Source organism: Tiliqua scincoides, chromosome 2, assembly GCF_035046505.1.
Source record: "Tiliqua scincoides isolate rTilSci1 chromosome 2, rTilSci1.hap2, whole genome shotgun sequence".
NCBI lineage: Eukaryota > Metazoa > Chordata > Lepidosauria > Squamata > Scincidae > Tiliqua > Tiliqua scincoides.
The window spans coordinates 154,163,659-154,190,027 of record NC_089822.1 but is presented as its reverse complement, the minus strand read 5'-3'; the positions used below and the strand labels follow the sequence as shown (position 1 = coordinate 154,190,027).

The 26,369-nt window shown below is 43.2% G+C and overlaps 1 protein-coding gene across 1 annotated transcript in view; it reads left to right on the top strand.

Annotated features, from left to right (window-relative positions):
• Positions 1 to 26,369, top strand: part of CACNA1G (calcium voltage-gated channel subunit alpha1 G) — a 221,334-nt gene that overhangs the window by 187,542 nt on the left and 7,423 nt on the right. Inside the window, exon 32 of the mRNA XM_066614932.1 lies at positions 20,119 to 20,308. Coding sequence (XP_066471029.1) covers positions 20,119 to 20,308 — 190 coding nt within the window. The remainder of the gene's footprint in view (positions 1 to 20,118; positions 20,309 to 26,369) is intronic.

The window sequence follows — 26,369 nt, the reverse complement described above, 5'->3', positions numbered from 1 at the left end:
CCTTGTAGTCCTCGGCACACTTACCTGGAAATAAGCCTCATTGAAGGCATTGATACTTACTTCTGAGTAAATATGGAGATGCTTAGATAGTTAATAATTTTTTAAACCTTCTCAAAAGTTGTCATGGAAAGTTGAAAGAAACTAGGTATTCTTCTATGGGTGCAATCCTAATCCCTTATGTCAGTGCTTTCCAGTGCTGACATAAGGGCAATACAGCTCTGAGGTAAGGGAATAAACATTCCTTTACTTTGAGGAGGCCTCTGTGAGTGCCACCCAACTGCAGGGTGCAGCACATGTCCCATTGGCACCGCTATGCCAGTGCTGGAAAGCGCTGACGTAAGGGGATAGCATTGTGCCCTAAATAGCTTAAACCAGAGTGTCTGGAGTTGAACTTGGTTAGACCCATTTCAATCAGCAGGTCAGTAGGGTCCTGCATGTGTTTGGAGGGTGGCTTTGTCTCTCCCACCTTGATGAAGGGTGTGAGGAGAGCATCCTAGGCTGATTTTTGAACTCACCCCTAGTTTTAGCAAAACTGTGGTAAATCACCCTGTGATCCTCCTTGTTCAGATCTATTTTTAATCTGGTAACAAAATCATTGTAATCTGTATCCATTAAAGCTAAAGTGGCAATCAAATGTTAGTGATATTGTCATACAGTATTTGCCAATTACAGTTTCCAAGATAAACCCAATATCTGAATGGAAGTTCTGTCTCCAATGGGCTAATGAAGGTGCTTTAAATCAGCTTTCATTCGGAGTGCCAGTTCTAATGTTACTTAGGGCACAATCCTAACCAACTTTCCAGCACCGAAGTAAGGGAACAAACATTGCCTTACCTAGAAGAGGCCTCCGTGACTGCCCCCCAAATGCAGGATGCAGCACATGCCCCACTGGAACAGCTATGCTAGTGCTGGAAAGTTGATTAGGATTGCGCCCTTAGACTTACATGCATGTAACAGCATATCCAACCTCTTTGAGCGCAGCATGCTTAGATCAGAAATGGCTGTGTTATCTTATTCTAGAACTTCCAGAACCACATCTATTATCCTGTCTCTTACTGCTGTTCTTAAAAACCTCTCCTGCATAGCAGTAGGTAAGCAGGTTTGTTCCGTTTTTCTTGATGTCTCTCCCACCCAGAAACCTGCTGCTGAGAGAATGGTGGAACTCAGGGCTGATTCACTTGATTTTGGGGGAAGGGTAATTCCCTGTGTGTTTAAAAAATAGAGAGAGATTGATTGGTTGTGAAAGTTTTGTTGCAAAATTCTTGCCATTGGTCCACCTCCTTATACTATACGATTTCAAATTATTCAGATCAAATATGATGGGGAGGACTTCCAAAGTGATCTTGGGAATTGGCCTTTAGTTGTTACTGTTGCTAAATCAGGGAAACAAAGTTTCCTGTTCAATCAAACCAGCATGGTTGCTGCTTCCTCATGCCTTGAACCTACTATACTCTAGAGCCCAATCTTATCTGTAGGATATGCTAGCGTATCGTGTGTTCTGCCATCATGGCCACCTCTCCAGTGGTCTGCAGAGTGTGGTCACTGCTGCAAAGGCCCAGTAGTGTAGCTATAGGGGGGCACAATACAAAGTTTTGCAGAGTTGCCTCAACATGCCTTGCAAAACTTAGTGCTGTGCCCCCCTGTAGCTATGCTACTGCAAAGACCAGGAGACCACACAGACCAACCATCAACAGTGGTATGTTCGCAGCAAGTGTGCCTTTTCAGTGCTTTTGAAAATTTAATCTTCTCTCTATTCTATGGAGGCTAAATCAGTGACCTGGTTTGCAGAGATTCGAAGTGCTTGCTTCACAGTTTCCACTGCAAATCATCCAGGACCTCTGAAGGTCATGCCATTCCCCTGTAGGTGATGCCAATGTGTGGATTTGAAGGCTTTAATGCTGGGCTCCCATCCCCCACCTCCATTTGAAATTGTGTGTACTGTTGCTTAGTTCTGTTGCACTTGTTTCCTGCCATGTTGGATACAATGGCCCTGCAAAGTAGGTGTACTTTTGTTAGTTAGTAGTCATCATGGCTATCCATAGCCACACTGGATGAATGTAATGTGTCCCACCCTTGAAACACCAGTATGTTTAATGTGAACTACTATATGTAGTAATGTCTGAGAACGCTTCTGACTGTGGTATTACTGCACTGTTCTCTTTCCTTCTCTGTCTCTGTCTTCCCTTCCTGGCCATTCCAACAACTGCTGTTCTGTCCGAAAACATTTTTTTTTTCTTTTCCTGTCTTTCTCCTCCCCCTTTCTGTCTCTTACACATTCTCTCATTCTCTTTCCCCTGCCCCCTCTCTCTTTCTCTTTCTCTTTCTCTCATCCCCTCTCCTTTTTTGGCCTGGCTTATCCTTCTGCATGCTATATGGCACTCCTCCCAGGAAAGACACTTATTTGATACCATATCGCTGCTGATCCAGGAATCTCTGGAAGGAGAGTTGAAGCTGATGGACAACCTGTCAGGCTCTGTGTGCCATCATTATGCCCTTCCAGCTACTGAAAATTACAACTCTGAGAAACAGGTTAATATCACTAATTTCCTGCAAAGTTGCTATCTAAATTTGGATTGAAAGCGTTATTACAAACCAAAACAAAAGGGTTTTCTTACACGATCTATAGATATTAAAGCCATAGTCATCTATTCTGAACCACTTTTGTGGGATGGCAAATGGATTTCTTTTTGTTTAAAATGAGATGGATATTTACAGCCCAGACCTATGCATGTTCAATCAGAAATCCTACTGAGTTCAATGGGAATTAACTCCCAGGGAAGTATGCAGTAGGATTGCAGCCATAGATAGAGCCATATTAAGACAAACATTTAGCATTTCCATGCTAGTACCCTAAAGCTAAGAATTTATTAAATAGTATGTCATTAAGATAGCACAGAGATGTAGTGCTGATCCTGTGAACAGTTCCATTCGTCTGCATGGAAATGTATGCTGAAATTTGTAGGCTGTATTAGGATGTCAAGAAGACATTATTTGCCTGTTTGTAGCTAAGATTGACAGATGTGTGGGGGGATTGTTTAGTATATGAATTGTGTCAAAATAGATGGTGTGATTTAAAATGTAGGACACTTGCAGTGCTATAAGCGCTCCTAGTTATCATTAGTTGTTTCCTATGAAAATAGATAATACATTCATTCAAACCTGGTTCCTGGTTGGGCCACAGTGTGCTAGTCAATGAAAGCCTTAATATCAGGTTAGTTAATCGAGTGATTGGGTAAATTTTACCTAACATATTTTGTTTGCACTCCAGAAAGTACCTTTGCTAAAGCAAAGAAATATAGAGTTAAGACAAATAAAGCTATGTGCACTAGTAACAACAGTGCCTTGTGAAAGGGCATGCAGCCATGCTAATGAACTCTGAACATGAAACATTTATTTTTTAAACTCTGGCATTAACAAGCTGATGTGCTTCCCTGGTGGATGGGAAAATACATCCATAGTAGCTTCACAGTGCAATCCTATGCATGTCTACTCAGAAGTAAGTCCCACTGAGTAGAACAGAACCTCCTCCCAGGCAAATGTGCATAGGATTGTAGCTTTAGGGCCCAGTCCTATGGGCCACATCACCAGTGCTCTGCCGGCTCCACCAACCCAGGCTGTTGCAAAAGTGCTATAAGGCACTTTTGCACAGGTGCTGAGTCCACCTCTTGTTGCCCAAAGATGGATGCCGAGAGGCCCCAGTGGTGAGGATGGCCGCTGGCCAGCAGCAGGGCTTTTCGGGGCAGGGAGAGGGCAAAAAGGGGTAGAACTGTACAGGTGGAAGGGAGAAGCAGGCCCTGGAGGAGCAAAGACTGTAGCAGGCTCTGCTACTGTATCATAATCCCCCCTCCTGGGCCAGGAAACCAAGGCAGGCACAGATCCAAGGCAACCCGTTGGGGCTGCCTGGGTGTTACATGGGGTAAGAGAACGCTGCTTCTCTAGCTCCATAGGATACAGCAGTTGCATTTCGACACAGCTCTAGCCATGGGCACTAGGGATGGACAAGATTAAGCTGCCTGTTATCTCAAGGCTAATTTAAATGAGATGTATTTTGCAGTGCAGGGTTCCACGTAGCCCAGCATAATCATGATAAAAGCTTTTAAACTCACAAAACCGTCCCTACAGGTGCAGTGTGTATCTGCCAGCCCTAGTTTCCACCTGGGACTTAGGTTGCTGGCATGCAAATAGTGCAATGCATATGGGCTTGGACATGTATTAAGAACCCTTCAAATGTGACACCATGCCACATGGAAGTGCTCTTTGTGTGCCTAGCATCTCTCAGTTAAATTGGTCCTCAGAAACTACTAGTCATGTTTATGTATTTAGGAAGGTAAGAGCTTTGAATTCTTCACAGATTCTTTTTTCCCCCCAAACATTGGGTGCTTTTGTTATTGTAAAAAGGAAGCAGCCACCTTCAGGCAGAATCCTAGGGGTGAAATCATCTTTATTGAGTTGTTGCAATATATGAAAATGGAAATCATTCACTGCCTTGGGAATTAAAAGTCTGGCCATTAATCAGCTATAAGATCTTAAATTATCAGCCATAGCTTTCAGATGTATTAACTAATAAGAAGGACCCTTGCATTTAATTGAAAGGTAAAAGTGAAATGTCTGTATGTGTGGGTGTGTGTGTGAGAGAGAGGGAGGGAGGGAGGGAGGGAGGGAGAAAGCCATGACATTTTCCAGATTTTCTGCCCCATAGTTCAGGGTAGCCTGCAGACTGATTCATAGGATCTCCTGTCCTTGGTGGTTGAGGTTTTTATTCAACCTATGCTGAGTTTCAGCAATGCTCTTTCTTGGTGAACTGGCCGCATTAATTCTGACCCCCGTGCCTTGGGAATTGGCATGAATTGGCTTTTGGAAACTGGAGGGTAACTACTTGAAAGCTAGTTTAGCATGCACCACCAATGACTCAACCCATAGCAGTGTGGCTAAGTAAATCTTATATCTACCACAGTTTACAAAATTTGCATGATTGATCCCTTAGACTCATTTACTGGATATGTGCAGAAAGTTGGAACCTGGTTGCAGTGGCGTCACTAGGGTTCGCGTCACCCAGTCCGGGATGCCAGCGTTTCACCCCCCATGCAGTGGGCGGGGCAACACCCCAGGTGGTGGGCGTGGTATGTACCATCACTCCACCCCCACTGGTTTTTTAGCTGTACCTTTTGATAGAACAAAGATAGAACACATTCTGCATGAAATTATGCATTGATTGATATATAACATGATGGTATTATTCCTCGAAACTCTGATTTTAGTTATTTTGGTCACTAGTGGTGTCACACACACCCCCGGTTGTTAACTTACTAACACCTTATTGCAGCAGTTCTCAACCTTTTAGCTCTGGGACCCACTTTTTAGAATGACAATCTGTCCAAGACCCACCAGAAGTGATGTCATGGTGGAAGTGACATAATCAAGCAAATTAAAATAAATAAATTTAAATAATTAAAGTAAAAAAAATAATTAAATAAGCAGAAACCAGCCCTGTTCCACCAAGTGAATTTCCTCTGTAGCCTGCCTGCAATAACACCCCAACCCCTCCAAAACCAGTAAGGTTTTCAGCCCTACCCAGTACCCAGTTCAATTTAAGAACTTCTGTTTAAACCAGATCATTGTCAGGATCCACCTGGCTTTGAAAGCCTCAAAAATGTTCACCTTATCAGCTGCAGCCTCTGTTTTGATCCTTTTTAGTGGGGGGGGGGAGGCTGCCTTCTGGAGCACTTGTTTAGCTCCAGGTGCATAGGATCAGGACCATTCAGGTAGCCTTGCACTCTCCTTCACCTGATCTTCCACACCAGCCAAGGCACATCTGCTTACTCATGAGTAAACGCGATCGTGAGGCTTAGTTTCGCTTTCCATAGGGCTCAATACATTCATTTGCTTTGAGGGAGGGACTTCCTTCTCAGGTGTTTTTGGGGGCTGCATTCATTGGATCAGGATCATTCTGGTGTTGTTGGATTCCTCTCAACGTGCCCTTTCTGACAAACTAAGGCAAGTTCGCCTACTCATAAGTAAATGCGCGATACGACTCACATTCACTTTCCATAGGGATCCGTGCATTTTTTGTTCTCCAGTTTTGGGGCCATAACTTTTGATAGAAAGGAGATATTTCACTCTAGTTTTTTGAATTGCATTCAGCTGGAAATTCCACATCCAACGGTATATAATATGATGGGGTTACTCCTAACCACTGCAATTTTGGCATGTCACCCCCAGTGCGCGTCACCCCCCCATGTGCGTCACCCGGTGCGGCCCACACCCCCCTAGCGACGCCACTGCCTGGTTGCATGAATGACCTTTCCTGACTGTTGCTGTGAGCATACCCTGAGTAACTGGATTAGTGCTTCACTCTAACTTTTAGTTCTTCTGAGCAACTGGAAAAATAAAGCTGCCTGTTGGTTAAAGGAAGCTGTGTAACATCTCCTTAGTCCTGCAGCAGGCACAAGCAACTGCTACTAGGGAGACTATCTGTAAGGCCAAAGTAGATGTGATATGGCAGATCTGGAACTGGAATTTCCAATGCCTTTTTTTCTTTTCTTTTTTCTTTCCATAAAAAAGCTATAGTGGTCCGCTATTTGGATCAAACTGTAGGGGGAGGGACACTTAAACCTTTTGCCGATTTCCCAAACTTAAATCATGCTATCTCACATGCCAAACTGGCATTACCTATGGTGGGGAAAACTTATAAGCCCCAAACACTGCAGTTTCTTCAGCTTGCTTCTAGGAAGAAAGAGGTCTGGAAACTGCACGTGGGCAAGGATCATGCCTGGTCCACGCACAGGTGGTAAGTGGCACATCATTTTTTTTTTCCAATATGGGCTGTTTGAGCAGTTATGGAAGTGGACCAATACTACACAGCCTTGATTTCCTGCTGCAAGTACAGCAAATGAATGCTCATTGCCCTGTTGACTCTGAAACAGTTGTGCAATGCAAACCACTTAACTTCCTTCCTCAGTAGAATACTTATTGTATTGTATAGCTATCCAGTTATTTTTTCTTTTGAGCCATGACTCTGACCTCACAAGGGGTTTAATAAGAACAGGGCAGCTGCAGGGGAGGACATCTTCTGGAATTGCAGTTGGCTTCACTTTTGAAGCCTGATGCTGTAAAGTTGGTCCAAATCCCTGCCCTTGTACTGTGGAAGAGGTAAAAATACAGTAGTTGCCTTGCAGAGCCATCTCTTTTCAGAAGGCACCCATGGTGGCTGGCACCCAACAGCATCATTCCAAGGTGGCTTTTGTTGCTGGCAGTGGAAGCAGTCAGCAGAGGAAATAGAGGTTATCACTGCTGAGCAATGAACACATCTGCAGAGGAGACCAACAGGCACAAGACTCAATATGTCTAGTCAAAAAGAAGCCTTTTTGTTAAAAGTGCTTCCTTTTTTTCCTTTTATCTTCCACTGGGAGTTTTTAGTTTGATTAAGCTAATTATGAATATGTTTGTAGGACTTCTCACTTAATATTCCTTAAGCTTTCTTGTTGAGTAAGTTAAAAGCTTCTCTGTCAGCCACCTAGGTATCATCAATTGTCAAAACTTAACTCTAATTCGGGTATGGTAACATTTGTTTCAAGTGTAAAACAGTTTTTAAAAGTTTGAGGAATCTAAATGCTCTAAATACATGTGCCAGTATTTTGCCTGTCATATAGGTGTAACATACCCACACCACCTGAATCATGGTACATTTGTGATATGGGTCTACTCTGTGGTATCACTAGGGTGGGACACCAGCACATCACCCCCACGACAGACCTCCTCCTATGCAGTGGCTGGGGCAACACCCCCCAGGCAGAGGCATCGTTGCCCCATCCCCACTGGTCTTTTGGCTATAACTTTTGATCGAATGGAGATGTTTCAACTCTGTTTGTTTCATTGCATTCTGTTCAGGGTTGAAAAGAAATTAAGCTGCGAATGATATAGAACATGAAGGTATTATTCAAAAATATCAAGATTTAAAAAATTTTGGCCAGTATTGGTGTCACCCCACCGTGGGCACGTTTCTCAATACAGCCCGTACCCCCTGACAATGCCACTGAATCTACTGCCCTCATCCGCAGCACTTGCTAGCTGATGCAACAGTCGTAGTACCAGTCTGAAAGTCTCATTTTCCAGAGTTCCTTAAGATTAGAATGACTGCCCTCTTTCAAGAACAGGGATATTTTAAAATGAGAGGAAACCACCAACACAACCTACATATTGTCCCTTTCCAGTCCAACTTCTTACACAGGGCCCAATCCTATCCAATTTTCCAGTGCCGGTGCAGCCGTGCCAATGGGGCATGCACTGCTTCCTGTGGTGGGGAGGCAATCAGGGGGGCCTCCTCAAGGTAAGAGAATGTTTGTTCTGTTATCCTGGGGCTGCATTGCAGTTGCACTGGTGCTGGAAAATTGGACAGGATTCGGCCCACAGCTGTTACTTGACTAGCCACTGTGCAAGTCCAAGTACTGGCAAACAGGGCCATAGCTGCCTCTGGTAAGAAGGAATATGTATACATTTTAAAACTGAGTCCATAGAGCATAATAAAACCGTACTCTTTCCCACAAGTAAACTATTGTTAGAGGTGTTTGTATCTGGTGAGTAAGATGGGTTAACAGCGTAAGGACCCAATCCTATTTTCTTCAGTGCCGGTGGTGCGTGTGTGCTGCTGGCTCTGAGTGTGACGAACATGCCATAACGCACATTCACAGCACCTAGTGAGGAGGGAGTGCCAGCACTGGGCCAACGCCAGGCTGTGTTGAGCCTTAGTACCATAAAGGTGATGCAGAGAGTGGTAAACGGTAAGTTTAACCGCCAGCCTCCTGTGCAGCTTTTTGGGGCAGGCAAAAGGCAGGGGGAGGGTGGAATTGGGCAGGCAGAGGGTGGAGGAGGGGAGGTTCCAAAGTCTGCTGCCATATACTGTGCTCCCTTCCTGGCCGGGAAACCAGACACAGACCTCCTCAAGTCTGTGCCCCCTCAGACCCGTGCAGTTCCGAGGAGACCCATTGGGGTCACGGTACCATTACTCGGGGTAAGGGAGCAAACAATTCCCATACCCCAAAGAGACTCTGGTGGCTGCCTTGGTGCCCATAGGATACAGCAGTGGCCATTTCAGCGCTGCTGTTCCTATGAGTTGGATTGGATTGGGCTACCCGTATTACTGAACACAATTGACTTACTTCTAAAATAAATAACACCGTTTTCAAATACCTCTAACTACTGTTGCAAATTCTTTTGGCCAAAGGCATTTCTGAAAATGGGAATCTCTGAAAATACTTTTCAGTATTTTCAGTATTTTTCAGTATTCAGTATCCTGAAAATACTATGGAGTTCAGTACGGGGACCCCTTTTTTTGTGTTGTAGCCAATCACACTTGGGCTAAGCCACAGATGTTCAGAAGTGAGCTCTTCTGAACACCATGAGACTTTCAAATAAATATGTTTAGGATTTTGCAGTATAAGGTCTCATTTTACCTTCTGAAGGCAAACCTATGCTCTTGCAAGTCATCATCTTCTCTGAAGAGTCTTTAAGCCATTTCTGCCCAAATTTGCATATACGCAACAGGGACCAAATGTGTACACCTGTGGGCCAGGCAAAAATGGGTAAATGTTGTGAAAACTAGAGTATGCACGTGTGTGTAAGAAGATCCTTTTTTGACTCCCTCCACTGCTTGTTGTTTCACATCTGTGATGCAGTAGTGGCAGCAAAGGAAAGGCCAGCCTTGCTTTGTGCAAGGCCTTTTATAGGCCTTGAGCTATTGCAAGACCTTCATTCATTCATATAAGTTCATCTTTAATATATTCATTTATGTAAACTTATGCAAATTTATTCAAATTTTAAATGTAAATTAATTCTTTCCACCACCACCCCGGCCCCCGACACAGTGTCAGATGGATGATGTGGCCCTCCTGCCAAAAACTTTGGACACCCCTGGTCTAGAATGTCTGCCATGCTGCAACCCAACACCTCTGGATGGTGAGGGAGGGAAAGGGGAGATAAAAGGAGACTTAGAGATGGCAGAGAAATTAAATGAGTTCTTTGCATCTGTCTTCACGGCAGAAGACCTCGGGCAGATACCGCTGCCCGAACGGCCCCTCCTAACCGAGGAGTTAAGTCAGATAGAGGTTAAAAGAGAAGATGTTTCAGACCTCATTGATAAATTAAAGATCAATAAGTCACTGGGCCCTGATGGCATCCACCCAAGGGTTATTAAGGAATTGAAGAATGAAGTTACAGATCTCTTGACTAAGGTATGCAACTTGTCCCTCAAAACGGCCACGGTGCCAGAAGATTGGAGGATAGCAAATGTCACGCCTATTTTTAAAAAGGGAAAGAGGGGGGACCCGGGAAACTATAGGCCGGTCAGCCTAACATCCATACCGGGTAAGATGGTGGAATGCCTCATCAAAGATAGGATCTCAAAACACATAGACGAACAGGCCTTGCTGAGGGACAGTCAGCATGGCTTCTGTAAGGGTAAGTCTTGCCTCACGAACCTTATAGAATTCTTTGAAAAGGTCAACAGGCATGTGGATGCGGGAGAACCCGTGGACATTATATATCTGGACTTTCAGAAGGCGTTTGACATGGTCCCTCACCAAAGGCTACTGAAAAAACTCCACAGTCAGGGAATTAGAGGACAGGTCCTCTCATGGATTGGGAACTGGTTGGAGACCAGGAAGCAGAGAGTGGGTGTCAATGGGCAATTTTCACAATGGAGAGAGGTGAAAAGCGGTGTGCCCCAAGGATCTGTCCTGGGACCAGAGCTTTTCAACCTCTTCATAAATGACCTGGAGACAGGGTTGAGCAGTGAAGTGGCTAAGTTTGCAGATGACACCAAACTTTTCCGAGTGGTGAAGACCAGAAGTGATTGTGAGGAGCTCCAGAAGGATCTCTCCAGACTGGCAGAATGGGCAGCAAAATGGCAGATGCGCTTCAATGTCAGTAAGTGTAAAGTCATGCACATTGGGGCAAAAAATCAAAACTTCACATATAGGCTGATGGGTTCTGAGCTGTCTGTGACAGATCAGGAGAGAGATCTTGGGGTGGTGGTGGACAGGTCGATGAAAGTGTCGACCCAATGTGCGGCGGCAGTGAAGAAGGCCAATTCTATGCTTGGGATCATTAGGAAGGGTATTGAGAACAAAACAGCTAGTATTATAATGCCGTTGTACAAATCTATGGTAAGGCCACACCTGGAGTATTGTGTCCAGTTCTGGTCGCCGCATCTCAAAAAAGACATAGTGGAAATGGAAAAGGTGCAAAAGAGAGCGACTAAGATGATTACGGGGCTGGGGCACCTTCCTTATGAGGAAAGGCTATGGCGTTTGGGCCTCTTCAGCCTAGAAAAGAGACGCTTGAGGGGGGACATGATTGAGACATACAAAATTATACAGGGAATGGATAGAGTGGATAGGGAGATGCTCTTTACACTCTCACATAATACCAGAACCAGGGGACATCCACTAAAATTGAGTGTTGGGCGGGTTAGGACAGACAAAAGAAAATATTTCTTTACTCAGCGTGTGGTCGGTCTGTGGAACTCCTTGCCACCGGATGTGGTGCTGGCGTCTAGCCTAGACGCATTTAAAAGGGGATTGGACAAATTTCTGGAGGAAAAATCCATTATGGGGTACAAGCCATGATGTGTATGCGCAACCTCCTGATTTTAGAAATGGGTTAAGTCAGAATGCCAGATGTAGGGGAGGGCACCAGAATGAGGTCTCTTGTTATCTGGTGTGCTCCCTGGGGCATTTGGTGGGCCGCTGTGAGATACAGGAAGCTGGACTAGATGGGCCTATGGTCTGATCCAGTGGGGCTGTTCTTATGTTCTTATGTTCTCTTCTGTCCATCTCATTTTCACCAGGTTGTAGGACTGAGCTGGTAATACTCAAAGCAGCCAAAGATTCCTTCTCAATGTGCTAGCTCAAAGTTGTTTGCAGAGCATTCGGTTTCACTCACTACCAAAGACAAAAATGCCTAGAGCACCATATTTTCACCAATGCTGTTATCACTAGACAAGTTATTTGTAGACTCTTATGGGAAATAGTGTTAACAGAATTTCTCAATGGCGTGCTCCAGATTAGAATGTTTAGTACAGCTTCAATTCAAAAAGGAACTAGACTAGAACATAAGAACAGCCCCCATAGGACCATCTAGTCCAGCTTCCTGTATCTCACAACGGCCCACCAAATGCCCCAGGGAGCACACCAGATAACAAGAGACCTGCATCCTGGTGCCCTCCCTTGCATCTGGCATTCTGACATAGCCCATTTCTAAAATCAGGAGGTTGCACATGTACATCATGGCTTGTAACCCGTAATGGATTTTTCCTCCAGAAACTTGTCCAATCCCCTTTTAAAGGCGTCCAGGCCAGACACCATCACCACATTCTGTGGCAAGGAGTTCCACAGACCGACCACACGCTGAGTAAAGAAATATTTTCTTTTGTCTGTCCTAACTCGCCCAACACTCAATTTTAGTGGATGTCCCCTGGTTCTGGTATTATGTGAGAGTGTAAAGAGCATCTCTCTATCCACTCTGTCCATGGATGTTTATCATGACTCATGGATCCATGATTCATGGATGTTTATCAGAATATTCCATTTCCTAACCAAGATAAGGTTCATTCTGCCATTGCTAGGCTTCTTCAGTTGCCTTTCAAGTTCTTAACAAAACCAATTCATCTCTGGGTTATATACTGCTCGTTTGGGTTTCCACGCTATAGTCTGAAATATTTTTTCTGTGTCTTTGGTGTACATAAAATAAAAGTGCTAATTCTTTGGCATACAAAATGAACTGTTGAGGTAAAGGAAGCTTTGGAGAATATTGTATATCTTGCTGTAATAGTGGCTACTCATCTGAATCTGTTTTATTGCATAGTAGATAAGATTATTTCTTACAAAAAAAAAGAAAACACATTAAAATTCTTGAATGAGATGTCAAGTTTCGGGAAGATTGCTTGGACATTCAGCACTCCATGTAAAGACCAATAAACATATGGCTTTGGGATAGTGACAGCAATAGCCCTGGTTTATTAATGGGAACACCTTGACATGTTCTTTGAAGTAGAGTCTCAGGTGGCCCATAAAATACAAAGGAATACATTTATCGTTAATCTGATATAAGGCTCTTAAGGTCTCAGAGAAGATTTATTGATACAGAATGTTGCAATAAAGGGTTAGGCTGCCCATCAGGAATTTCATTTTTTAATCTTACTGTCAGTGTAAGACCCTGAGCCTACTAAGGGTAATGGAGCATCACTGGTACCACCAAGTTTTAGATTAAGAGAGACCTCAACTCCTCTCATGCCGCATGCAAGAAGCCTGCACTTGTTTATTTGGCTCAGTCTTGACCTCTCTCCATTTTTGTCTCTAGTGCAGATTAGAAACCGCAATTGTATTCATGCTCTGGCTTGCTGAGAAACTTACCCCCCCAATTGAGAAATTAAAGGGTTAATTAATCTGCATTAAGAGAACTTCAGTTAGTGCTCTGATAGTGCAAGCCTATGCGTATCTACTCAGAAGTAAGTCCCATTGTGTTCAGTGGGGCTTACTCCTAGGAAAGTGTGTATATAGGATTGCAACTTCAGTCCTATTGGTCACATGAAGGCTCAGTTTTTATAGTTTTTTTTATTTTAGACTAACTGATTCTCAAATGAAAAGCATTATTAAGCTTTTGAATGCCTCTTTAGGCAAGCAGTGTTCAGTGCACGATAATCTCTGGTATTGAGTGCTGTGCTGTGCTGTGCTGTGCAGGTATGAAGCAAGCCAAAGGATCTCCTGGCAATTCCTCACCCATTCTAGGTATTCCATCAGTCCTTTAACTATGGTGTGTAGAAAAGCAGCTGAGCCAGTGGTCCCACTATTGCAAAACAGATTCACAGTGAAACTATAGTACTAGATTTAGAATGAAGACAAAATATATTGAACAGGACACCTTTCAATAAGAACATCTAAATTTGGGGTTCAGAGTCCATAGAGATGTACAACAATTCCAGGCTCCTAAGGCGCATATGGGCATATGCATCCTGAACTCCACGCATAAAATCTAAAGTCATGGGAGGGTCTACTGTCCCAAGACAAAAAGTCAGTACTATGACCATTGGTCACAATGGAGTTAGCTTTTGTGATCCCAGTTTGTAAACATTAGGCTGCAATCCTATGCATGCTTTCCTAGGAGTTAGGCCCATTGAACTCAATGGGACTTACTTCTGAGTAAACACGCATAGGTTTGTGCTATTAGTGTTTTAAAATGGCCTTTAGGTCACTTCATGCACAAACAGAATCCTGCCCTGGCACTTAGATGGGAGACACAGAATTATGCAATTTCTGAAAGTGTGCATCGTTTACATGTCATTAGGGTAGGTTTTAAAAATTAATTCTGGGGCTGCTGGTGCTTTTAGTTCCTCCGTTGGTTCCTCAAAAGATTATTTAATCAGTGCATCTTTAATGTGCAGTTAGTGATTTCCATCTTGCGTTATTTGTAAGACCTTTGAGGGGGGGGAGAAGCTTTTGCTTCATTTCCTTACAGCTTTATCCACATAATAATGTGCATGACAGAAGTGCGCTTGTTAGAAGGGGAAATACCTTAGTTTTTAGATGATAATGATGATGATAGCTTTCTTTTTTCTCAAAGACATGTGTCCTGGTTTCTTATGTTTGATCATCTCTCCCTTATTTAGATCCCTCTAGCTGAGATGGAGGCTCTGTCTCTGACGTCAGACATTCTCTCTGAACATTCCTGGTCCTTAGCTCTGACGGATGACTCTTTTCCTGATGATAATAATACACTCTTACTTAATGCCCCGGAAAGCAATGTACATACACTGGTCACTGTATATTCTGATGTTTACAGGGTTCTAAATACTGTTATCAAGTGGGTAACAGCTATGGTATTTTCAGATAAGCACTATTTTCTAACCAGTACCTAATCTGTGATTTGAACCATTCCCATTTTGGGTTATTATCAATATTACTTCTAAGATGCATCCTAGATGCTTTCTTGGACTACCAGAGATTATTCATGTTTACGACACAAGAAAAATGCCATGCCATAGAGGATCCAACTTAAATTCAATTCCTTTGAATATAAATTATTCTAAAAACAAATCTCCAGGTGGGTTGACTGGGAACCCCAGTATAACTTCTGAACTTATGTCAGACTCAAATATTTGATGACGTTGTTTGTGTTAATGACTTGTTGGCGACCATTTTAAACTAAAACGTGATTATTTTTTTCATTATGAAACACATAACCAGTATTTTGAGCCCTGCTTTAACCATCTTCTCCTGAAATATTAGAAATTTATAGCTGATGTGTAGCGATCAAGTGCTTTATTTCTGCTGTACAACAGACATAACTTCTCTTCTAACATTTAGTGGATCCATTCTTGTTTTCTCCTGTTCACATACCTCTACCTTTAGCTTTATGTTGTGTTGATGAATTGTTTGCTGTTTAGTAGATTGCCATCCTAGTTATTACTTATTTGGGACACATCTCCTTTAAACTGTGACAGTATTTCCCATCATGCTTCATGGCATCATATGTAAAAGACTCAGAACAATACATTGGATGTTTTCTAATGGAGCATTGTTTTTCAAAATGAGATAGTGAGTAGTGAGAAGAGCACTTTCACTTTCGTGAAGATAAAGTAGGCTTCCAGATCTGGCAGATCCTGAAGTTTCACAGGTTACTTCCATGAGGTAATCTGTCAGAGTTCACCGGATGCTAATATCAAGACACCTAATTCCGGGCAAAAGACACATTCTGTTTTGCTTTTAAATAAAGAACTGTAAATAAATTTGAAAAATTAACAGCCCAATCCTATCCCCCACCACACCATAGCATGTAGCCACATCAATGGAGGCTGTGCTACGTGGTATGGGTGAGGGGAGAAACAGAAAACAAAGTAGAGGTAAGTAAAAACTTTTTTACTTTCCTTCACGTAGGCCTCCTGGCAACCTACGGATTTCCTTGGACTCACACCATCTATGGTCTGAGGAGGGGCAGGGGGCATTCTGGGGTGGGCTTACATGGATAGGATCTGGTATGCACAACTGCTGCTGGATTCATCCCCTCCCTGCTCTGAAACGCCCCCTGGTTCTTTCCCTGGAAGTCCCCAACCTTCCTTCTCCCCACTCACAGCCCAACCCTGCCTCCAACTTATCAGCACAATGCTGGCTGGGTGTTCCAGTGGTGTGCGGGGTCATAAGCCATTCACACTTATAGCCCGATTCTATGCACTGTTGGTGTGGATACTGCGCCAATGCCCCAGGCTTTCTGCAGATGGAGTGCAAGTTCTGTCAGCAGCAGGCCCGGATACAATTAGGCCATAACTTTGAATATTTACTTCGAGTTATGCATTGGATAACAATAATTTTGGTAACACTATAACAGTTTCAATGGCAACATTCAGGTTTTTACAGTAATTTGGTGGAGAAAACCCACATCTCAATAGATCCTTAATTTTTAAAAAAATTTCCAATGAATTTCCCTTTTTGTGGCATTTTAAGAGAGTTTTGCTATTTTGAGAAATTCACCAAAATGTGCATTTATGGTAAAATGTTGTTTCAGCACTTTTTTCAGATATCTCAGAGCTGGAAAATAAAATGGTCTTAGCTTCTGCTTAGAAAACTATGGGTATGGCTGCACCAGTTGATTTTCATGCCAGTTGTTCTAGCAAATATTGTAAGTAGCTTGTGCGGAGTACACACCATCCGATGTTTCATCCCAGTTTTACCACTACTAGCTTTTTTAGAGTGCTAAAGTTAGTACCTCATAAAGCAGGTACTAACTAATCTTATACAGTGTCCCCTAACACTACGAATGGTCATTGGGGCAAATATTTTGCCTATGCCCTTCATCCCAGCCATTATCTCCGCCGCCTTCTCCCAGCCTTATCAGGTTTCTTTTTCCTTTTTTAATTATCATTGTGCTCATGTTGATCTATTCACTAATGTCCACTCAGCACCTCACTTCCACTCTTTTTCCCTCCTCTTTACCTTGTACCACCTTGAGTTATTTCCCAGTGCCTCAGAGAAATCTGATAGGCCTCTCTTTCCTCCCTTTTAATTTTATTTGGGATAGTTCAGCACATTTAGTGGTGTTCGTAGAGGGCAAAGTTGGTATACATTTAAAAAAAAAACTTAATAGTCCAGTCTCAAAATGCAAAGTATAGTCCATTAATTGTGAGAAGCAACTGCACTTATGTTTGATGTATGTTTGCTGTAAACATGCAAAGCAGACGACAAGAGAGAAAAAAGTGAGAAATAAAAAGCTAAGAGCTGCCACAGAGCAGTGCTGGTACAGACATAGCCTGAACAAAATGATAGCTATCAATCTCATCTTGTAACGGGGTTCCCCCCCCAAAGATCAATTTGTTGAAAAATGTTGACCACTTTCTATAACACAGGCCAACACACATTTTGCTTCCTTAAACGTTACACCAATTCCTGGGTATATTTGGTGTGCCGATTCCAAAAATGGCATCCGTTTTGCCCTATCACGTCTAGTTTTGGAGACACGGCATAGCCTCTTTAGTGAATGGTTCAAGCAGCTTCCTCATGAGGAAGCCTACACCATGGCTTCCCCATGAGGAAGCTGCTTGAACCATTCACTAATGAGGCTCTACTATGTCTCCAAAACTAGACATGATAGGGCAAAACGGATGCCATTTTTGGAATCGGCACCCCAAATTCATATCAAACCACAATAAAGTTTGGGAAAAAATTTTCTGACCCTCAATTTTGTAGGCCTAATGAAAGAAAACCCAGCATTGCTCCATAGAGATTCACGGAATTCCATGTGAGATTTGATCCACTGACTTCAGTTGGATTCGGTCATCATGTCTACTGAGATTCAGAATTAAAGCTCAGTCTTTGTGGAGTAGAATTGACTGTGTTCATGTGAATTGTTAGATAGAAAGAGAACAGAGTGGCCCAAGCTTTTGAGCTGTCTGAAATGGCAGCCAATCCAATCCACCAAACACACACCACAGTTCTGCCAGTCATCCCCGCACCAGCCAGCCACCAGCCACTACCCCCAGACAAATACCAAACTATCCTCTGCTGCTGATGGTTCTGAACTGGCCAGGCTGGGAATAGACCCTGTCTGCAGACAGATCCTGTCTGCTTCCAGCATCCTCTGTACCTACCCCCCACCCAATTTAGAACCAGCAGCAATGAAGGAGTAGATGGAGGATGAGGGTCCTTTTCCCAAATGCAGGGCCTAGGAGAGGGGAGTAAAGGGGGTAATTTGTACCCAGGTCCAGGGCCAGAAAGGGGACCCCGGATCCAAAGGAGGGGGCCCAGAAATTTCCTGGGATCTTATATTTTCCAGTCTCACTCAGAATCACTGCTCATGTGGGATGCTGGGGGCATTACTGTGAGCACACGGCAGCGACTACTTCCAGGAGCCATACACGCCAGGCCCAAGAATGCATATATTCCTTAACAGTGTTACATCTGGGAGGAAACTGACCTACTACATTAGCTCTTTGGCTTGTGGATCTGCTAACCATGAAGGGGTGTTTAGGACACAACTGAGGGACTGCAGCTACTGCAGACGTCGGTTTTGGTGTACACAAGACACTTTCCATTCTAGTGTGAGCCAAAATACAATGCTACTAATCTCCTACAATGATTTTCTATATTTGAAAGATTTTAGAGAGACTTAGGAGCGTCTGTGGTTTTCCGTATTACTGTATCTAGCTGCCAGCACCAGGCAGGCAGGTAGACCTGAACTCTGCATTGGGAAGACTGGTAGACCTGAGCTCCAAAGACTATTCTGGCTGTTGCCACTTTCCCTCTGCCTGTTTTGCCCGCATTCTGTCCACCCCCCATTGCTACCCTCCACTCTGTTTCACCCCTCCCTCTTTGGGAAGGGGCCCAAAAGAAACTTTGTATCCTCTGATAAAATTCCTCTCAGAGGCCCTGCCCAAGTGTTCCCTGGAAGGAGAGCACTTGGGGAAAGGATTGATGCCACAGTGACCTTCTCCAGCATTACCACAGCAATCCTCAGCAGCAGTACCAGAGAAAGAAGTAAGCCCATCCTTTTTTCAAGTGCTGTGAAAGAAAAGCACACAACAAGTGGATGGGGTAAAGGCTGAACAGGAGGCAGGGTATCCTGCATTCATTTTCTGTTTCCCCCAGCCTATTCCTCAATAGGCCATTTCAGCCAGCTTCATTGCTGGGCCATTCCTGGATAGAGATTAATCTCATATTTAATCATCAGATTAATGAACAGTGAAATTTACTCCACATGGCAGGAAAGCCAGATGTGACAGGCTGAAGTTACAACAGTAATGTCTATTCCTTTTTTTCCCTTTTAAAAAAAAAAGTCATTTTTAGTTTTATCCTGTTCTCCCAAGCACAGTTATTAAATTTTGTTTTGTCATTAGGGAACTAAATCAGAAACACTTTAGGAGATTTGTACAGTAATGCAAAATACTTCTTGGTAGATAATTTCTGTGACAATGACAGGCAGAATGGAGAGTGTCTCCGGGCAGAACAATGATGTCACAGTTCATTTTTAGCATTAAAAACGTAATCTTTTATTTTTTTAAATTGTATTTTCCTTGTTGATGTTGAAAATACACCATCAATGTCTTTTTGTAATTTTGCATTTCTATGCAGCCTATTTTGTAGCAATACAAAGTCAATGAAGGTCAAAATAGAACGCTCCTTCCATAAAATGCACATATCTCCCCACGTATTAATAAAATTAGCCCTGCAAAAGTCTCACTCATCTGTGGAGGGGAGGTTTTCTTCCTCATGTTAGATTTGCAGTTTTGCAAAGCATGCAACTTGTACCAAACCTTGAGGCATGATGCTTGTGTTTCACGCAATCCTAAAATAGTCATGGTTTATAATCACAGTGTTGTTTCTCTGTTTCCCTGTGTTGTATTTTTTTAATGTGGTTCATCCTGTGTGTGGTGATTAATTAGCAATATAAAAAATAGGCCTGTCACTTCCTGGTCAACCATCTGTGCCAATTTCATTTGGTTTCCGTAGAATGTATGCTTCCTGACAACATGCATGCTTACTGTCTGTAGTCCGTGTCTTGCAGTGGGTGTCACTAGAAGTTCCAGGTAGCTACACATTTTCCAGCTCTGTGATGCTCTCTCTTTCTTTGCTCTTTCAGACTGATCTTCTCTCCAGAAATGACCCTCTAACTCTCTTGCCGAGTAAGGATCTGCTGAGTGTAAGGAAGCCTTCTGTAGGCCGGACCCATTCTTTGCCAAATGACAGCTATATGTTTCAGACACCAGAGACAGGCCCCTATGCTGCTGCCTCTGGAGAAAAGACCTCGGCCCATCAAAAATCTCAGTCAGGTATGGAGTTTACCTCAGAAATGCTGTACGTGCCCAGGAATATCGGTGCAGTTAGGCGCTTATTATTGTTACTATTTTTTAAAATGCATTTCTTGTTTTTTTAGAGAGAAAAAAGTACTTTTGCACATATTACACCACAGCAAAATTTGTATTTCCACTGAAAGTATCCTCACTTTGAATCCACAGCCAATCTTGTTTCTCTCCATTTGTTTTTCATACTTTGAATTTTCAAGTGTACAACTGAAATATTTTATATAAACACTTTTAAAAAAGGAATACTCTATCATTTTTATTATTATTTAAGGAAGTGTAGGACCATGGCAGAAATGCTTAACTGTAATATATCAAGATAAGCATTGATGGACTGATAATGTAAATTAGGTTGTAATCCTAAACACAGTTATTAAGACATAAGGGCCTATACAGAAGTTTATTTTCTTAAGAGTGATGACAGCAGCTTTTCTCAAGGTATTAAAATTGCCTTGGCCCAAATTAGGCAGCAATAGTGCAACGGCCATTCAGATGCAATTGGGGCAGCCTCGTGAGGGGAGGCAGGAGGGCTACCAATGGCTAAAAGTGATTTAATTAACGGAGTGGGAAGGGGGGAAGAATCACATTAAACCAGCAATCTCTAGTTGACAAGCTGGAAACTCTAGTGACAGGCTAGAAGTAGACTTTACAAGTTTTTAATGCCAATCAAGGTTTATGGATGGACTTTACAAGTTTCAAAGCAGATACAAGACTCCTGCCAAACAAGCAACCCATTCTGCCCCAGTCCCTGGTAGCACCTTGTGATATAACACTTGTGACTTGATTTCTGCACACATCTAATTTCCCCACCCCCATACATTCTAGCTCATGAAATGAGCAGAGTGGAGTGAGGTAGGGAAGCTCACAGCATGACTATGTCATGTCATGCTAAACGTTACAGGAGAGAGACAACATAAGAAAAACTGGATCTGGCCAAGGGCCAATCTAATCCAGTCTCCTGTGTCTCACAGTGGCCCACCAGATGCCTTTGGGAGCACATAACAGGATACTTGTATACTGTTGCTATGCCCTTGCATCTGGCATTCAGAGTTCGGCTACCTCCAAAACCCAAAGGTTGCACATGGTCATCATGACTTGAAAATTATGATGGACTTTTCCTCTACAAATCCATATAATCTCTTTTTAAAGGCATCTAGGCTTGGTGCCATCACAAAATCCTGTGGCGAAGAGTTCAACAGATTAATTACATGACGGATACATAAATATTTCCTTTTGTCTGTTCTGCCTCTCCCACCAATCAATTTTAGTAGATGCCCCCAGTTTCTGGTGTTGTGCGAGAAGACAAAGAACTTCCTTCTATCCATTCTATCCATCCCATGCATGCATCCTTCCCTCCCACCCACCTCTCCCCACCGCTGCAGCAGAGCCAAAATGGCTACGGCAATGGTGGGGTAGTTGCAGAGGTCTCCTGCTTTCCCCCACCCCCTAGGCGCCTTCTTTCTAGACTGAAGAGCGCCCAAACATTGTAGCCTTACCTTGTAAGGGAGGTGCCTCAGTCCCTTTCCAGTTCCACTATATTCTTTTCTGGGATGTGGAGATGAGCACTGGGCACAAGAAAAGGAGGGGATAACTAAGCTGCTGATTTCTGCGGCAGCCCCATGTCTGCCATAAAAACTAGTCCCAACCTGAGAATTGGATTCCTTGCAATGGTAGCATGTAGTGGAAGAAAAACTTCTGTATCCCCTCTAACTTTTCAGTTGCGTGTCCCCTGTCATCCTCCTGATAATGAAATATCACTCCTTAGAAGACCTGTGGAATAGAGTGGGGCTTACTTTTGTGTCAGAATACTTTGGATTGGGTTGTAAATCTAGATTCTCTGCACAAGCTTATCATAAGACATCTTTCGGATTCAAGAAAAAGATATTTTTGAGTGTCATCATCCTGCATAGTTTCTCAGGAGCATTATTTCAGAGTGCCACTCAGAATGATACAAAATATGAAGAGATTACCAAATGGATATTGACATTTGCATAGTAATGGGAACATTTACAGTTCAGCAGCAGGAGTAAAACATGTGGGCAGGATATTTATTAGGTAAAAGCCATGTAGCTTGGCACTCTAACATAAAATGAAACAATCTAGGTCCAAATGTAACATCCAAGGTAACATGATTTCAAAGCTTTTCAAAAGATTCCTACATAGCAGTGGCAGAGATTTCTGAGACTCAACATTGTGTTCCTTAATCCAGATTGCTTCAGTACTGACACTGAGCTTCATTCCACTCACAAAACACTGGAGTTCTCTGTTGCCCCATCAATACAATTTTTTAAAAAGCAATACAAAGTGAGTTCCCTGTATAACTCTGTATAACCCTGTATAACACCTGTATAGGAGAGGTGATAACTGAACACACAGCACTGTTTTACACCAAGGGCAAGTTGACTTCTGTCTAAATGTGGTCTATATTTTAATGTATTTATTTTTATTGCTAGAATAAATTGCTGTAGTCCCCTGACATGTTTGACATTTACAAATCAAGAGTGCATACATGTTAATTAAGGCATGATAATTAATGTTAATTAAGGCATAATGATAATTAAGGCATGTTAAGCCATGCAGCCTTTTTAAGAGCATAAGTAGTGCCTTTCTGTTAGAGGCAGCATTAGGTTGAGGCAGACTCTTGAGCAAAGAGGAATCAGGGCCTCTGTGCACACATTCAAACCCCCTGTGGCTTCCCCCTTCTCCTCTGCTGGATACCACAGGAAGGGTCTACATAGGGAACAATGGGCAAAAGTCCCTTTGGCCACTGAGATGGAGAAACGTGGAAGTACACATTGTCTTTCCCCCATCCCAGATCCATCCCCTTTTAACCTTCCCAGAGAGCCAGGAAGGTAAAAAGGGAATATATTGTCTACTGGGATGGGAGCACAAACGTGTGCCCCCAAAACTGACTAGTGGACCACGATCTGTCCACCTCAGTTTTACACCATAAAGAATTCAAGCAGCACATCGGGGAGAAAGAAAAGAAAATGTATGGGAATTGGGAAGGTACACTAGAATAGATATCTCCTCCTAACTACTTTCTTTCCTAACTACGCAGGTTTACATTGTTTGTTCAGAAGGTAGTTTGGCTTTCAGAGTGAACTGGGGCGGGGACTAAAATGCTATCCTTCTACTACTACAATTGCTGATACTGTTCTTATTTGCTAACCACAACCTTTTCACCACCACCATGCATGGGGTTCTCCCTGACGTCTGCGGTGGCGGTCCTGAAGCACACAGCTACGTGCACTTTCAGATCAGTGTTTGTGATGCCTTAAAGTGCGTATTGCTGCCAGAATGCTAATTCCAGTGGTGGTACAGCCACATGAACACATAAAATTGGGACATTAGTCAAGCAGACAGCACTGTCACTGTACCATGAACCAGTGACTCTTTGAATTAGTAAGGTGCATGCTGTTTCAGACTGGAATATCAAATCATTTTGAATTCTAGAACATTTTCACAAGATTACTTAATGAAGACTGACTTACCAGTTGTCATTCTAGTACCCACCCTGTTCTTCAACATTCCAAGTAGCAAAAACTGAGCCAAAAGCTCATTTTTTTTCTTCCTGTTCTGTTTAAAAGGTGGAATGCTGATTATGAGAACAAGTTTGAGTCATCCAGCATTCATTATTTTGGTTTCTTCTAGTCTTTGGGCCAGTTGACATACATGAAGCAGCAGTTATTTCTCAATATGATGCCTCTTTGTACTGGACAGCATGGAGAAACCACCATGTGACCCAAATAGTTTCTGCAGCAGCCAGAAAGTGATCTATTCTGCCATCACAGCAGACACTTTTTTTAAAGCCCCTGAAATGTTGCCATGGAAATGCTGTTGTGGAGTGCACCACCCACAAAGGTGTTTCTCCACCTGATCCCATACATGGGAGAGATGCGATGGAGAAAATAAATGAACAGTATGCATTTGTTTCCAGGGCCCTAAGTGTTCCTTATTTTCCATTTTGAGATGTTCCATAACACTGTCTCATCCCCTGGCAGAGCTTAGTACCTGCAAAACTGCTGCTTTATAAAGCCAAGCGAAGTGGCCTCCTTCTGTTTATTGTACGCAATTCTCTAAAGTGCTGCAAGGTTTGTATAGGCCATACATCACCAATAGGTAATAAGAAGAACACAGTATTACAAGCTGGGAAAGAATTTTGCGTTGTCAGTACACTTGGCCTTTGCAGAAGGCATTTGTTTGAACAATCCTTCATAACACAGTTGAGATTCCGGGAAATATTCCAGGACAAATGAGATTCCTTCTGTAGGAGGCAGTCCAAATTTAAATGAATTGCTTTTTTGTTTAAAATAAAAAATAAAAAAAATATGTTGGGCATTGTTGGAAAAAAAAGATAACAGGGTTCAAACCCATTACAGATGATGTGATCTACCACCTAGAAACAAGGAGGCAGTCTGGAGAATAATTCATAGTATGGTGAAGACTTTTGGAAAGGAGAGGGAGAAAATAGCAGAGTAATCAACAAAACCACCTACCTATGGTAAAAGGCTCACCCAAGCTAGTTGCTACCAATAAAATACACAGAGAAATAGGAGCAGTGGCTTGGTTAAAGTTTCATAAGAAATACTTTACTTACAGTTCATAGTTGAATATAACATGTACATCTTCTGATTTGGATCAGAACCTCTGACACTTTAGGTACAGGAAACCCTAGAACTGTTTCCTTTGTGTGCATATGGGGGTGAGGATGGGCCTGCGAGTAAGGATGCTGGTGAATGTATCCTATGTCTTGTACCCAGAACTCACATTCCCATGATTCCTAGCTTCCTTAGACACCTATGCATGGCAGCATCCTCTTACTCCTACTGCAAAAATTAGGCCATAAATGGAACTTCCCCTTCAATAAGTAATCATAATTGGAGGGAGGGGTGAGCCCAATCTGCATCTGTTTTCAAATAGACCTGTGAGAAGCTGATCCCTAAAATCCAAGATTCAAATTCTGAATATGGCTCTAGTCATGTACATAAAATGCATGAATACTTGCCCATGTATTTTAGCAGGGAGGGGAACTCAAGTCATGTGACTCGAGTCCGAGTCGCAAAAACGTGTGTTTTTTGCTGACTCGAGTCACCTGTATTGATAACTCCGGCACTGACTCTGGTCTGAAGCTGCTGACTCGGCATTTGGTCCCTGCACATGCAGAGTCCATCTGTGTCTGGGTATGTTTGCTTCCTTTTTTGTGGCATGAAAGACCTCATATGGCCATCATTCAGACCAGATGAGCAGCAGGGAAGTTCCAGCCAGGAAGTAGGGAAGGGTAAATGTTTTGCTTTTGCATCAAGCAGTGGGAGAGGCGGGGGGGGGGGCTCTCTTGTCCATCTCTGAAGGAACCTATGATCACTGGATGAAGGATGGGCAGTCTGATTTTTGTCTTTGGATGAGGTAGGGCAGAAGAAGGCGCCCAAGGAGGTTCTTGCCTTAGGATTGGCTGGAAGGGGGGAAAAGGAAGTGAGGAAGCTGGGGGAGAGCAGTTTGTAGCAATCACCATTTCCAACCTTGTGGCTCCTCATGGCTCCTGTGAGCTCTGTTGTTACTTGGGATGAGGAAGCCTCACTAAATGACCGGCCACAGTGGGACTACTAAGTAGAGCTGCAAAGGATTAGGTTGTACTGGTAAGCCTCCCAGCTGCTGCATGCGATCCTCCTCCCTCTTGCCACTTCTGTCGCTCTCATGCAGTTCATTCCACCCCTTCCTGCCTTGTTTACAGATGGGATGGGGACAGCAGGGGAGTGTCCCCCTCCCCACACAAACACACACACACCAGCAGTAGATTCTGCCCACTGGGACTCGTTTTTGAGTCTAGTCATGGAGGGCAGAGACTCGTGACTCAACTCTAGTCAAGCCTGGACATGCCCATCACTGTATTTTAGGCACACAAAATCCACTTGTACAGGAAGAGAGAGAATTTCATCCCCTTCTTTTGCAGCCCTCAGCAGTTGTGTAGCTACCTATGCAGCTATAGTACCATGTGGTACCAGGAAGCAGATTTAGTCTTACCTTGGGGGGG